The following is a 13,958-nucleotide window of genomic DNA, read 5'->3' as shown; positions in this document are numbered from 1 at the left end:
AAGGAGGTCGATCGATGTGGGTTTTTCTAAAGCAATTATTTGTTTCCAAGTGAACTGGCCCAAATTCTGAAAGTTGGCTCAGACCACCATTTGTCATTTTGGCTTATGATTGGTCAAACTCATTTTGATCTTTTGCTTTTTGTTTTTAAGGTATCAATCCCCCCGTCGGCTCCCACGCATCAATTCTCTCTCCTCCCATTCCTTCTGCAAACACAACATCGACTTATGTAGCGCCTCCTGTTGTCCAACCAGAGCTGGTCACCTCCAGAGTCACTGAACCCCCACAGGACCAGAGCCGTTCCACTTCCAGTGTGGGGCACACTAAGACAACGTTGTTCTGGCTCGTGACCGAATTGTCCACAACGCACCTTAGCCCAACGACAACACCGCTCAGTGCAAGTAGAGAGTTCACAACCAAAATTTCATTAACAGCCACCGAACGTGGCGAAGTTGTGACTGAGCCAGCTAAATTAGCCTCAACAACCTCTCAAACTGCAGCTGGAGCATTAGCACCCACAGAAGCTAGCATGATACCAAGTCAAACTACAGCTAAGGAAAGCAAGACAACCAAGCCAACCAAGCTTACCACCAAACCTTCCAAAACAACGACAAAGACGGCCAGCGTTACCACAAAACCGGCCAAATCCACCACAAAATCGACCAAATCCACAACGTCTACCGTGTCCTCCACGGAGGCGGTCGAACCTACTCAACCAGTTACACAAGCTAGCACAACAACCAGCCCGCCAGCCAAAGCCACAACGAAAGCTGTCAAGACTAGCATGCAGCCTAGCGCCACGACAAAGGACGTTAGTGGGATTAGCACAAAGCAAGTTGAGCCTACTGCAAAGGCTACACAGATGACGAGTAAACCGATTACTACAGGGGCTATTGAGCCAACTACTACTACAACAACCACAACAACAACTACGAGTAAAGTTAGCGGCGCTAGCTCAAAACCTGTGGAAATCACAACAATGAAAGCTAGCGATATTAGCATTCAGCCTAGCACGTTAAAATTTACAACACTTAGCACTACTTCGACTGCTCCTGTTGCTGCTGCTGTTACTGCATCTACTACTACTGCTAAAGCTGATAAAACAACTACTGCAACTACTACAATTACCACAAAAGTAGTTGAAAGGGTAAAAAGTACTACCAAGCCAACGATACATGGCTCACTTACAACGACTGCATCAATGCCAGTTCGTCTGACAACGAAAACCACCACTGAAGCAAGTACTCCTTCTGAAAAAACTACTACAACCACTACTGCAACTTCAAGTACTGCAAAGACTACTACTGCGTCAATTTCACCAAGAACTAGCCATACTGTTATCGCTACTATGACTACTACAGCTACTACAACTACAGCTACTACAACTACTTCTGCTCAGGATGAAATTGAGAAAGTGCCAACACAAGTCACGACAAAGCAACAACCGGTTCCTGACATAGCTTCAACAAAGTCTACTTATACTACTACTGCTACTACTTCTACTTCTACTACTACTGCAAGGCCAATTGAAGTCTTAACTACAAAATATACTTCTTCAGAGCCACCCTTAGATTGGAAAACAACCATTAAAGCTTCATTACAGGAAGAAAAATCAACAATTTCTCATACTACGACAAGAGTAATCAGGCCTATTACCCACTCAGCCGGTGCTACTACAACTACTGCTACTTCTACGACTAGTACTGCTACTGCTACTACTACTACTACGCCAAAAAGGCCTTGGTCAACGACTGCGCCAAAGACGTATAAAGTCACCACAAGATCCGAAGTACCAGAAGAGGCCAAGACGACGAGAGTGCAAGTCCCTGTGCAGACGATAAAGCCGGAAATACTTATGACTACTACTACCACTACTATTCCGACTGGCGTAGAAAGTACTACAAAAACTGTAGCATCACAACTAACTACGACTGCTCCAACACGTTCAACTGCTCCTACTTCAGAACTCTGGCATCTTCCTCACGTTACAACAACTACACAAGCGGTTTCTCCATCAGCAAAATCATCTACTACTTCTCGTACAACTACTAAACCCAGTACTTCAACTGAAACATCAACTACTACAGTAAAAGGACCAAGTCTTCCAGCAACTCTTGCGTCAGAGGTTTTCAAATCTACGGAGAAAGTGGCGTTAGGAGCGGAAACGACCGTGCCGGTGAAGGTTGAGACGGTGAAACCTCCGACAGAGAGGGTAGAAACAGAACTGACCACTACAGCGGAGAGAGCGCCCCCTGCTTTTGGAACGACCACAGTGCAACCTGCGACGCATCGACCGACGACGACGGCAACGACACGTCCGGTCACAGGCAGAGTGCAAGTGAGTCAAGACAGATTTACAGGCCCATTTATCACTTCTGGATTACTCATTTCAATATTTCAGGTGAGCCAGTTTTGGAAAGAAATCTCCAAGTAGAAAATGACAGGCCTGATCTTGCATTTCTAAACACAGGCTGTAGACTAGACTTTTGCGCAGACGGGAGATGCTCTGTGAAATCTTTAGCTTCATACCTGGCACAGTAAGTGGGCTGGACCATTGATATATTCTGGAGATGGACAGTGTTTAACTCACAGTGGGAGAAAGAGTTAGTAGTTTGTCCTGCCAGAACTTAATTAGATGTTAATTATAGAAAAGAAAGCGCTTGTTGTAGTGTTCTTTGTAGCTCACCACACCTCAGCCGACTCCTATTTTCTCTGAGCAACATCCTCAAACGACCGACGAAAGCACTGGTGCACCGTCGTTTGTACACAAGATACCAACTTCGTCTTGAGCAACGCTGTTGTTGCGCCAGGTGGAAGATTGGACCCCAAATGTTTTCCCTGATCTATATTTGGAAGTGATTGGATTCACAAAATGCCACATTCATCTTATGGCCATAAGTCCTTTCATCTGACCGTGGTCCCGACCGATATGGATCTTTGGGGTTGGCGTGGCTTATGGCCGATATATAGGCCGATATTTTAAGTTATTTAATTTGATGTATATTTTACCAATCTATCAAATAGCCTATAGCATTTATAATTAATATTATAGTAAAGGTTTCAATCATAGAAATATATCTAATAGTGGTTGACAGGCAGATTGTTGGGGATTTTGATTGGCCAATGATGATAGTATATATTGGTCGGCCCTAATCTGTGACCTTAGTTCATAGTATGTGCTGAGAGAGAAGACAGATAAGCCATTATACAGATACAGAATAGGACACTTAGCTCCACAAATCAATTCTAAATGATAGACTGTTACGACTGTTGTGATGTCACAACATGTGATGGGTAGCCTGGTGAGACCAGAATGATATCCCTCTATATTTTTATTCAGAGGGACATCAGTCTGGGACCCACGCCCTTGTTGACGGCAATAGAGAAGTCAAACGAGCCCGCACAATCAGATTAGTTTATTTGCTGTCACGTGTTGTTCGCGAGCAGTGTCACTCATGGGATGTGGAAGTCCCCTTAAAAACAATCCGGATGATGCGCAGGAGAGAGAGAACTTTTTTCCAATCGGCGTTAAATGACCAAAAATACATCAACAGTAGGTCAGTTTCGTGATTCATAATCCTGTATGAATATTAACGCAGAACTGCTATAACATCGCATCAACGGCAGACGCCCGCCCTTCGCTGGTTGTTTACGCTTTCTCTTTACTTGCCTATGTAACACTGTGGAAATGGAGTTGATGCCACGGACACCAGACTAGTAGAGCACTCACACTTATCTATTCGAGCCTTGTCATGCTCAGACTCGATTGCCGTGTACTGCTGCTGGCCTGCACTCACATCTGCACCCTTTTTTTTTTAATGCAGAACCAGAGCAGGTTTCGAGGTGGACGGGAACTGTTTGAGAGATCCATTTGCACCAGCAGTTACTCACTTTCATGTTCTTTTTCTTTCCAACAGGTTTCAGTAACTACCACCACCGCTTCAACTACTCCAACTACCTCCACTACCACTACTACTACTACCCCTCTCCCTCCGTCCTCTCCAGCCCACGTCACTACCTCCACATCTACTCCAAAAACCACTGCCGCTGCCATTGCCCCGGACAAAGTCACCACCCGACTGGTCCCAACTACAAAGTCGACACATGCTCCTACGACGAAGCCTTTATCAGCCACTTACAAGACTACGGCCAGAGCTCCAGTCACCACACAAGTGACAGCTACTGAGACCGTTCGCCCAATTACTGAAGGAATTACTACTACTACTACTACTGCTCCTACTACTGAGAGATATACGGGACCAGGCACTACTGCTGCGAAAGAGGCCACAACATTACAAACAGCGTCAACAAAGCCTCCGACAGCAACTACAACTGTGCAAGAGCTTGAAACTTTGTCTTCCACAATGACTAAAGTAACCACAGCTAAAACCCCTGAAGAAACCTCCACCAAAAGGGCGGAAATATCGCCATTTACGCCTACACCAATGAAGGCTACAGAGAAACTGAGTGAGAGTGATTGGAAGACGGTAGCGACAATGGCAACGGAGACCACCAAAGTGATGGTAACGGAGCGAGAAGATCTGGGCAGAGTGACCACAGAGGGGACCACGCCCAAAGTGACGCCGTCCACAGTTTTAGAGACGACGCGAAGCACGGAAACATCAGCGCCCGTGATCCTGCAGACGGCCCGCGCCTGTAGGGTGAGTGTTTAGTTAGTCTACAGTGAAACATACCACCTTGTCGGGTGTTAGAAACGTGAGGGAATAGCAGGTAGAATGTAGGGGAAATTTATCGTTTTGTAGTAACAGCTGCAGTACTCCAGAGTAGAGGTTACTTTAATCGAAACGTTTCTATTATTTATGCAATATTTTTAGCTTTGACAGAAAATTTTGAAGGCCGTCTGCCATTTTGAAGTATTGAAAATTGCGCCATAATCCAGTCCAACGCATGTGCTGTAGTCGGGCCGCACATCCCAAGTCCAAAACTGTGGCCCCCACAAATGTATGAAAACTGCTAATAAGTATTTATTTCAAACAAATTGGAGTGTTTATTGTATCTGTAGTCCTTTCTAAATCATATTTGATGATTTTTAACCATATATTTTGCTCAAATTATATCACTTATGACCTGACCCGCCTCCCAGGTTGGGAACCACCGCTCTAAAGCACAGCTACATCACTGTTTATTTGTGTTGAACAACACAAACAAACAGCCTTTACTGCCGTGATTGGTTCGAACATGATCTGTAAAGGACAGCGAGAGGAGAAACAGAGGGAGGCATGGTGCGTGGACCATGTGAACTGCTGAATATTGTCCATTTGCCCACTGGGTTTCTTAAACATTAGGTTAAGTTTGTATTTGTATTAGTGAAATATGAGCCTTAATATTGACGAGCAGATGTGACTCTGAATAAGTCGTCCTCTTTTGAGACTTTTACAACCGTGTTTTAACACATTGTTCAAATTCGTGTTTGAGAAATGAGCTTGTAGCTCGTAATCTTGATTTTTTTTTTTTATAAGTCAACATAACATAAGGCAAGTCTAAGAGAAAAGATCTCATCACACTTGAAATAGAATTGTTGCTTGTGTTTCTTTCTTGATTGAAGTGTAAAACATTTGCCACATGGACCGATTTCTTGAAGCAGAACTAAGTAACTCATGCCCCTAGAGGCCATAAGCGCCACTGCAGGTGTCGTAGCATGTTGTGTTTTTTTACAGACATTCATTGTCTGTGAGAGTAAATACTACGCTGACAGAAAAGACAAAGGGAGAGATCATTTTGTCACTCAAACTTAGTTGTAAATACGGTTTAAGAGGCGCTAGCCCACAGTTTGCTTTGCCCGTTAGCCTGTTAGCTTCTTCTCCGTAATACCATTAGTGTGTATTGGTGCTCCTACCCGGAGGCAGGGAAGTTGCAATTGTGGTTTTCTGGCCAGAGACACCAGGGGGAGATGAAAGCCCCCCCCAATCATCCCATTAACGCTTGTATTACCCCCAGAGGGACTACGGAAAGGATTTATTAAGGTAAACAAGTAACTTAGTATTACTTCAAAATTATTCATGCAAATCATGGACAGATGAACTTATTTGAAGAAAATGTTTATGTATCGGCCTTGATGTATCTCAATACGTATTGTACTATAACTCAGAGTACAATACGCATTGAGATACATCTGTGACTAAAGTGTATTGTATTCTCAGAGCTTGTTTGTAGAGGACAAATATAGAGGGTTCGCAGCTTTGAGACATAATGGGACCCAAAGAACAGAACCATCTGATTTAGTCTTGCTTCCAAACAGCGATTTGAATTTATTTCCAGTTTGTTGTCAATTTTTTAACAATGTGCTCAAAGTTCATACGATGAAATGGTCTCTTTGTGGCTTATTCCTCTTTCATTTTGTTTTGTCAGTTTCATGGTAAACTTCTCCCCTCGGTCTCTCTCTGCGCAGCCTCCTTACGCAGAGATCATCGACGACTGCACCAAACTCATCTGCGTGAACAACCAGCTCGTGCTGTTCAACAAATCCCAGAGCTGCCCTTTTACCAACGACCCGCCCAACTGCGGCCTGCTGGGATTCGCTGTCCTGGTGAACGGAGACAAGTGCTGCCCCCAGTGGGACTGTCCATGTACGGCACCATTTCATTCTCATGTGTTAAGTTATCATTAGGCCCATCATTTGACCCATCCTCAATACCGCTGGGGTGACCTTTTTGCCTCTGCGTGCTTTGCTTTAGCCACAAATGTATATATTTTTTATGTCTTTATGAAAGGACATACAGTAAATCAACACTTAGGTCGGAGTGATGCTTTGGACATGTAATATTAGGATTTAAGCCGATACTTACCGATGAAAATGACGGCGGAATAGCTGAAGCAGAGATTGTCCGTGTGTTTTCAGGCCGCTGCTCGTTGTTCCCCGACCTGAGCGTCATCACCTTCGATGGGAACAGCGCGGCCGTATTCAAAGCCGCCTCCTACATGGTGACCCAGCTGCAGAACGAAACGGTCAGCGTGTCTGTGCAGGAGTGTCCCGCCGACTCCAGCTCTCCGGTCAGTGCCAGAGTTTCTAATGTTTCTAATGCGGCTCGGATCTAAAGTTTCAAACCCTTTCCCTGCAGCTGCTGTGGAACTTCACTCACCTGTGTCTCGTGGCCCTGAACATCACGCACAAATCCAACCACGTCGTCATCAACAGACTCCAGCGCAGGGTGAGGACTCAATCATCAGAGTCAAATCTGTCTGGCCCCGATTAACCACAACTTCAGCCAGGCTACCAGGAAGCTGAACTCCCTCCCTTCCCAGCCCTCTCTGTGCCTCCACCCCTCACCCCACACCAAGGACATGACAGAAAGGAGCATTTCAATTCTTAAAATCTTTACAATCAGTGTCTGCGTAGATTAATGTTTGAATGAGAGAGTGAATGGGTGACTGGTTCTTCACTGTAAAGCGCTTTGGGCCTGATAAAGGTAGAAAAGCGCTTTATAAGGTGAGACTATTTACCATTTTACCATTCCTCTGTGTTTCAGCTGTATGTGAACTCACGCTACGCCAAGCCGCGCTTTAAGAAGTTGGGCTTTGAGGTTTACGACACAGGGAACATGTATCTGATCCGCACGCCGGCAGGACTCCGGCTGCAGTGGTTCCACTCCACCGGACTCATGGTCATCGACACGGAGGCTCACCATCACAGGCTGACCACCTTGGGGCTCTGCGGTGAGGATAAACCTTAGGGCCAGAGGTGGGAGTAAGTCACTAAATGCAAGTCCCAGTCAATTGGTCATGGGTCACGTCACCTCAAGTCGCAAACGTCAGCGTTAAACCTGACTTTCAAAAAAAGTGTTATAATCTGCTTGAAAATATGCATCAAGAGCTTTCTCAAGATTTAGAAAAAATGTTCTTGATTCTGGTCTCGTGCAGGGTTCTGCGATGGAGACCCCAGTAATGACCTGACTCTGTCCAACGGCACCGCGGTCTCTGAGAGCGAGGCCTTCATCGACAGCTGGCAGATCTCAAACGCCACCGGCTCCCTCAGCTTCAGCCGGCGCCGCGAGAAGAACTGCTCCACCAGCGACTGCTCCCAGTGTCTGAGCATGCTGCAGGAACAGCACTTCATGCCCTGTCACCAATACGTACGGCTCTAATGACGACACTGAGGGGCTTTAGACGGGTCTCAAGTGGTTTAGGAGAGTCTGGACTCAGTTTAGAACCGTCTGAACTAGCTCAGCGTCTCAATAGGAAATTATAATGGTCTAAAAAAAAACATTAAAAAAATGACAAATTGCTAAACAGATCGTTTTCTTACCTACCTCTTTCCCTTACTCTATTTATCTGAATGAGAGTCAAAGGATGTCAGCTCCTCACCGCTGTTGTTTCAGCAGAACCTCGATTCCCATCTCTACTGACAACTCATATGACACCATGACCAAAAGTCATATCCCAATATATTTTGGTTGAAATTCGATATACGATATAGATCATGATATTTTTCGCCCAAAGTGAGAGCTGTGAAAGTCGAAGTCATAGCCAAATACGAGTAGTTTTATCGAAAACTATGAAATGTAAACATAAACACACATTTACACACATAAACAAAAAAAACAAAAAAACATCTTCAATAAAAATAGCCTAGAAAATAAACTAGGGCAGCATATATATATTAAGAGATAAGAAAGTAAAGTGCTCATTTTTTTTTTAATCAGCTTGAGATTACATGTTTCTTTTTAGTAACTTAATGGCTTATCTGAATTTAAAATATCCCGATATATGCGATATGGTCTAATTCCATATTTCATTCAGAAATATATCGATATCTTAAATATCAATATATCGGCCAGCCCTACTCGTCATTTTCTGCCACATTTACAAATCTATGCTCAAACGGTGCTTGCAATTTAATTTCAATTATCCAAAATCCCCCTCATTCCCCAGTTTGACTGAATGGTTACAAATCCTCAAAAAACAAGAATAGATTTGTTGCGTTTCATAAACCCTGGGACGGTTTGGAGAGATCTGAACTTCTGTGTTGATAGTAGGGCTGGGTAATTAATCAAAATTTTATCAAAATCGCAATCCCTGCTTTGGTCAATCTCAGTAATCGACATAGGATTTTATAATCGACAGGTTTTCTTTGGCAGAACCATCTCCTAGTTTTAGAGTTTAGACGAAACAATGGAAGTTTATTGTGTTAAATGACGGATAAATAAAAGATGTCTAAGTTCAAGAATCAGCTTCATATATTTATTATTAAAAAAATATAATCGATTTTGGAAATCCGGTCAATATGAGAATGAAAATCGTGATTAATTTTCTTGCCATATCGTCCAGCCCTAGTTGATAGCTGGACGTTTTTTGGTCTTGAAGCTAAAGGCTAATGCTAATTTGACACAAATGGTAAAATGGCTCCACCATCCACAAACACATTTTTAATGCAATGCTCTTGGCTTTATGTTTATTTAAGTTTTTTTTTTTCTATCTTGTTTATTTTCAATTTACGTTAAAATGTGGACAGGAAGTAGTGTTTACCCTACATTGGCCTACAGGAAGTTAACCAAGAGATAGTCTGTTCAGAAATTCATGTCATTAAGCATTGTAAAAAAAAAAAATAGTCCACAAAAATGATGATATACCATCCCAGGGTCAGGGCTGCTAAGCTGACTCTTGCAGGTTTAGCCTCACCAGCACTCACATATATATTTATATGTGAATGCTGGAATCAATATATATTTATTTATTCTTTTGTCCCAGGTCCGTCCGAGCACCTTCTGCGAGCTGTGGGTGAGAGACACGGAGTACGTGCAGAACCAGTGCGTGGCGCTGGCGGCGTACACCGCATCCTGCCACAAATTCAACATCTGCATTGAGTGGAGGAGGCCCGAGCACTGCCGTAAGGACTCGCTTTTCCACGTGACCATGCACTGACTCAATGTTTACTTTATTAGCTTAAATACACGACAGATGCGAATCAGCTCTGTGGAAACGACTGACCATGGGGCAGGTATCAAAGTGGACATACTTCATTGGGTTGTAATTACCACACTTTGAGCTCAGAACTGAGTTTGATTACTGGCTTTATAAATGTAAAAAATATATATATATTGAAAAAAAGTGACAAAAATGCCCAAAAAAAAAGAAAAAGATCAGTTTAGATTAATTTTGTAGGTCTTAGCTTTCAAATGAGGCGTTACACTGGCCTATAGGCTGTAAGCTCTAGTCGAGAGGCTTTTAGATTTGGGTAAAGCTGAACTGGAGAAAATACACTTGAAGAAATACTGCTTGGTTTGGCTTAAGAAGATATTTGCCCTGTGTACAGTCTTTTCCAAACCTTTGGGTTCAGTTAAATCCTGGTTTCCCTCTCCTCTGCAGCGTTCGTGTGCCCGGACGGTCTGCAGTACCAGTCCTGCCTCCGGGCCTGCTCCGCCTCGTCCTGCCCCAACCAAGACTTCGACTCCGACCCGGACCAGTGCTCGGGTCTGAGCGAGGGCTGCGTGTGTCCAGAGGGAACGCTGCTGCACAGGCCGTACTCCGCGCTGTGTGTGCGGCCCGACAAGTGCGGTGAGAAATGCATTCAATTAAACTGATACCACGTCATCAGTCCTTTATCACTGCAGGTACAGAGAAATGACCTAAAAAATACTAAACCAGCCCGGAAACATCACCATAACAATGAATTAATTACAGTAAAGAGCAAGAGGAGATAAAACACTTTCATTGTCATAATCACGGGTAAAAAAAAGTGTTTTCAGCCTGGATTTGAACATTATCAGAGTGACACCTTTCTCACATCCTCATGAAGACTGTTCCAGATTTTAGCCTTAGCCTCAGCGTGTTTAGTCCTGACTCTGGGAACCACCAGGAGACCCCTCCCTGAGATGGCTCATACGGCTCTAGCATGTCATAGATGGACTTTGAATTTGTTCAAATTCTTTCCTCAAAGTTTCCACTTGTGACCCATTTTTCTTTTTAATATTGAAATTCCCCGTAATCCTTTCTTTGATGGAATACTAGCAAATCTTAAATATGCACAGGTTTGTTGTGTTTGTGGCAACAAATATATAGTTGGGGGAATTAAAATGCTATTAAAAAGCATTAGTTAGTAAATTAGCATTAGTTTAAATACAGGAAAATGAATAGATAGCCCAGCTTTTCCCCAGTGTCTGTATAATCCTCATAACCCTGTATCTCTGTGTGTCACAGCGTGCACGGACAGCGCGGGGCTGCCTCGCTCTCACGGCGAGGTGTGGAAGGCCTCACACGACGCCTGTTGCATGTACCGCTGCGAGAACGAAACCATCGTCCCCGTGGAGTTCAACTGCTCCAGCGCAGTGCCCGAGTGCCACAGACAGGGGGAGGTAGTGATCAGCCTGGCCGACGACAACAGCTGCTGCCCTCACAAACTCTGCGGTCAGTCTCCTCATATGTAGGTCTGTCAGTGGTGCTCAAAGTAAAAGTTGCACTGTCAAATTAAACTTATTAAACTTGTTTTCATTATTAAAAAAGTATTGCACTTGATCATGCCAAATTTAAAGGTGCTAGATGCAAAGTTTGCCATTTTATGCTCACTACTGCCACCTTCACCTTCAGGTCATACATGTAACTGCACCTTCTATATTAAGCTTATGCATGACTGCAATTCGGACCCGAAGTAACAACCTTTTGAGTGACAGTACAGGATTATAGAGGCAGTTGTGGTGAACAGGTCTGGGCTCATTCTACACATCAGGACATGGCTGGAACATGTAGGGGGAGGTCTGTCTGTGTTATATTTACCATTCAAATGTCGTAGAGCAAAAGTAAAATGTTCTCACGAGTAAAACGTGGATCCAAAACTTGAACATAAGTGCAGCTCTGTAGTCAATCTGCTTTGTTTCTTACAGTGTGTAACCAGAGCCTGTGTGAGCTGCCTCCTCCCGACTGTAAATACGGAGAGAAGCTGGTGTCGTACTTCAGACAGGACTCGTGCTGCCCGCTGTTCTCCTGCGGTCAGTCTGATCTTCGCACGCCTCAGGTTAAAAGTACTTCTAACATCAGCGTGACGTGTCCCGGTGTGTCTGTTCCCAGAGTGTGACCCGGAGCTGTGCGAGTCTGTGGTTCCCTCGTGTCGGGACGATCAGACGCTGGTTTCCACCAGAGCCGACGCCTGCTGCCTGGCTCACATGTGCAGTAAGTACAACCCAACGCTTTACTGCAACTGCTTTAACCCTTTCTACTCTGGGTTTGTTATAGATCTTGGCGTAAGGTGCTGATTTGAGCCCCGCCCACTCTGAGTCTCTGTGATCTGATTGGCTTCAGAGTTACACTTTAGGTCAGACGCCGTGAGTGACAGTAACATGACGCTAAATAGTGAGATCTTTATTTTCAGTAAAAAGGCTGAGGCCTCATTGCTCTTCAGTCACAGACTGAGAAGTGAAGAAGGAAGTCATGGAGCTTCTGCTTTAGAACATTACACTTCTGCTGTATTTAACAATAAATGATTGAAATTCAAGTTTTCCTTCGTAATAAGTGTGAAAATCCAGAATTTATGTGATTAAAATATGACTTAAATATTAATGACTCTCATTCTACAAAAGCAAATCCTTGTCATTAGTATCTGCTGTAGAGTCATGTTTGTCCCAGTTCCTCTGAGTTGTGGTGCACCATGACCCACCACGACTCAGAGGAACTGGGACACAGATGACCTACAGCTGATAATGTATATGGATATTTCTTCAACCTTTATAAGCATCAATTGTGTTATTTAAAAAAAAAGTGTAATTAGAATTTTCATTTCATTTCTTATTTATTTACTACATACGTTTCAGAATTGTTCACTTACAGCAGAAGTCTGAAGTTCTGTCTAAAGCAGAAGCTCCATGACTTCCTTCTTCACTTCTCAGTCTGTGACTGAAGAGCAATGAGGCCTCAGCCTTTTTACTGGAAACAAAGAGCTCACTGTAAATAGCGTCATGTTACTGTCACTTATGGTGTCTGACCTAAAGTCTAACTCTGAAGAAAGTAATTTCACATTTGCACTGAGAAGGTTGGAAGGGCGCCCCCTTGTGTCCAAGTGCATCCAAATACCGGGACCAACATCCAAAATAGTGCAAATTAATTTAAAGCCACACCTCATATCATTTAACCCAAGAACATTGAATAAAACACAGGCATTGATTGATTTATCTTGTTGAAAAATCCCCCAAAATGACCAAACAAACATGCATGTTAGCTCTCCTCAGACCTGACAGTTACTTTACTGGATGTGGGGGACGTTTTTAGCTCGTCTCCATGGAGATGTCGACTTAGGACAGCCAAATATGAGATTTTAACACATTGAGTGCCACACTGTTTTGGGATTTAGCTGTAGAGTGCCAACAATCCAGATCATTTTTCATGATATTTGTAGCACCACAGCATATTCTATGTAATAGCTATGGACACATGCTATGGCTCGTTTGAAGACTGTTTAATTTTACGTGCCTCGGTTTCTGAGAAACCCTAAGCTAAACAGAGGCTAAATTTTGATCAAAATCACTGATTTTTTTTTTCAAACTGAGATATTGCATGTTTTATGAAACACTCTCCTTTCTGATTAACTCTTCTCTCCTCCTCTATCCTCTCTTGACAGACACTAACGTTATGGGAAGAGACAAATGCCAAAATATCTCAGTTTCAAGTAAATTTTCAAAGACAACATTGTTGACACGTTTTGAAAGACCGCGTGTTATCGATCGCTTTTTATCGCTTGTGCTGGTTCTCGAATTGAAGACTTTAACAGGATGTTTCTCAGCCGTCCTTGGACCAATTTTAACCTTTATAAACTCAGAGAAATGTTTCCATGGGAAGCCGCTCTGCTTTGTCAAACGCGCTCCAGAGAGCAGGAGAGAAGTGTCGGCTTTACAGCTGTTCGCTACACAACACCACGCCCCCTCAGACTAAAAAAAAACAAGGAAAAGAAACGCAAAAAAATATATAAATGTTCAGTTTTTGATGGTCATTTATTTCAGTTCTGTTCACCACAGAGCTA

General features: G+C 43.5%; 1 protein-coding gene across 1 annotated transcript in view; it reads left to right on the top strand.

Annotated features, from left to right (window-relative positions):
- otog (otogelin) overlaps positions 1–13,958 on the top strand; it is a gene marked incomplete at its 5' end in the record, with an annotated part of 79,692 nt that overhangs the window by 58,642 nt on the left and 7,092 nt on the right. The window contains 12 exons of the mRNA XM_079555515.1: positions 3,916–4,170; positions 4,373–4,659; positions 6,408–6,585; positions 6,858–7,009; positions 7,078–7,167; positions 7,486–7,672; positions 7,877–8,088; positions 9,704–9,842; positions 10,322–10,510; positions 11,153–11,359; positions 11,833–11,937; positions 12,017–12,118. Coding sequence (XP_079411641.1) covers positions 3,916–4,170; positions 4,373–4,659; positions 6,408–6,585; positions 6,858–7,009; positions 7,078–7,167; positions 7,486–7,672; positions 7,877–8,088; positions 9,704–9,842; positions 10,322–10,510; positions 11,153–11,359; positions 11,833–11,937; positions 12,017–12,118 — 2,103 coding nt within the window. The remainder of the gene's footprint in view (positions 1–3,915; positions 4,171–4,372; positions 4,660–6,407; positions 6,586–6,857; positions 7,010–7,077; positions 7,168–7,485; positions 7,673–7,876; positions 8,089–9,703; positions 9,843–10,321; positions 10,511–11,152; positions 11,360–11,832; positions 11,938–12,016; positions 12,119–13,958) is intronic.

The sequence above is a fragment of the Gobius niger genome (assembly GCF_951799975.1).
Source record: "Gobius niger genome assembly, chromosome: 4".
Lineage (NCBI taxonomy): Eukaryota > Metazoa > Chordata > Actinopteri > Gobiiformes > Gobiidae > Gobius > Gobius niger.
This window is presented reverse-complemented; position numbering and strand designations above follow the sequence as displayed.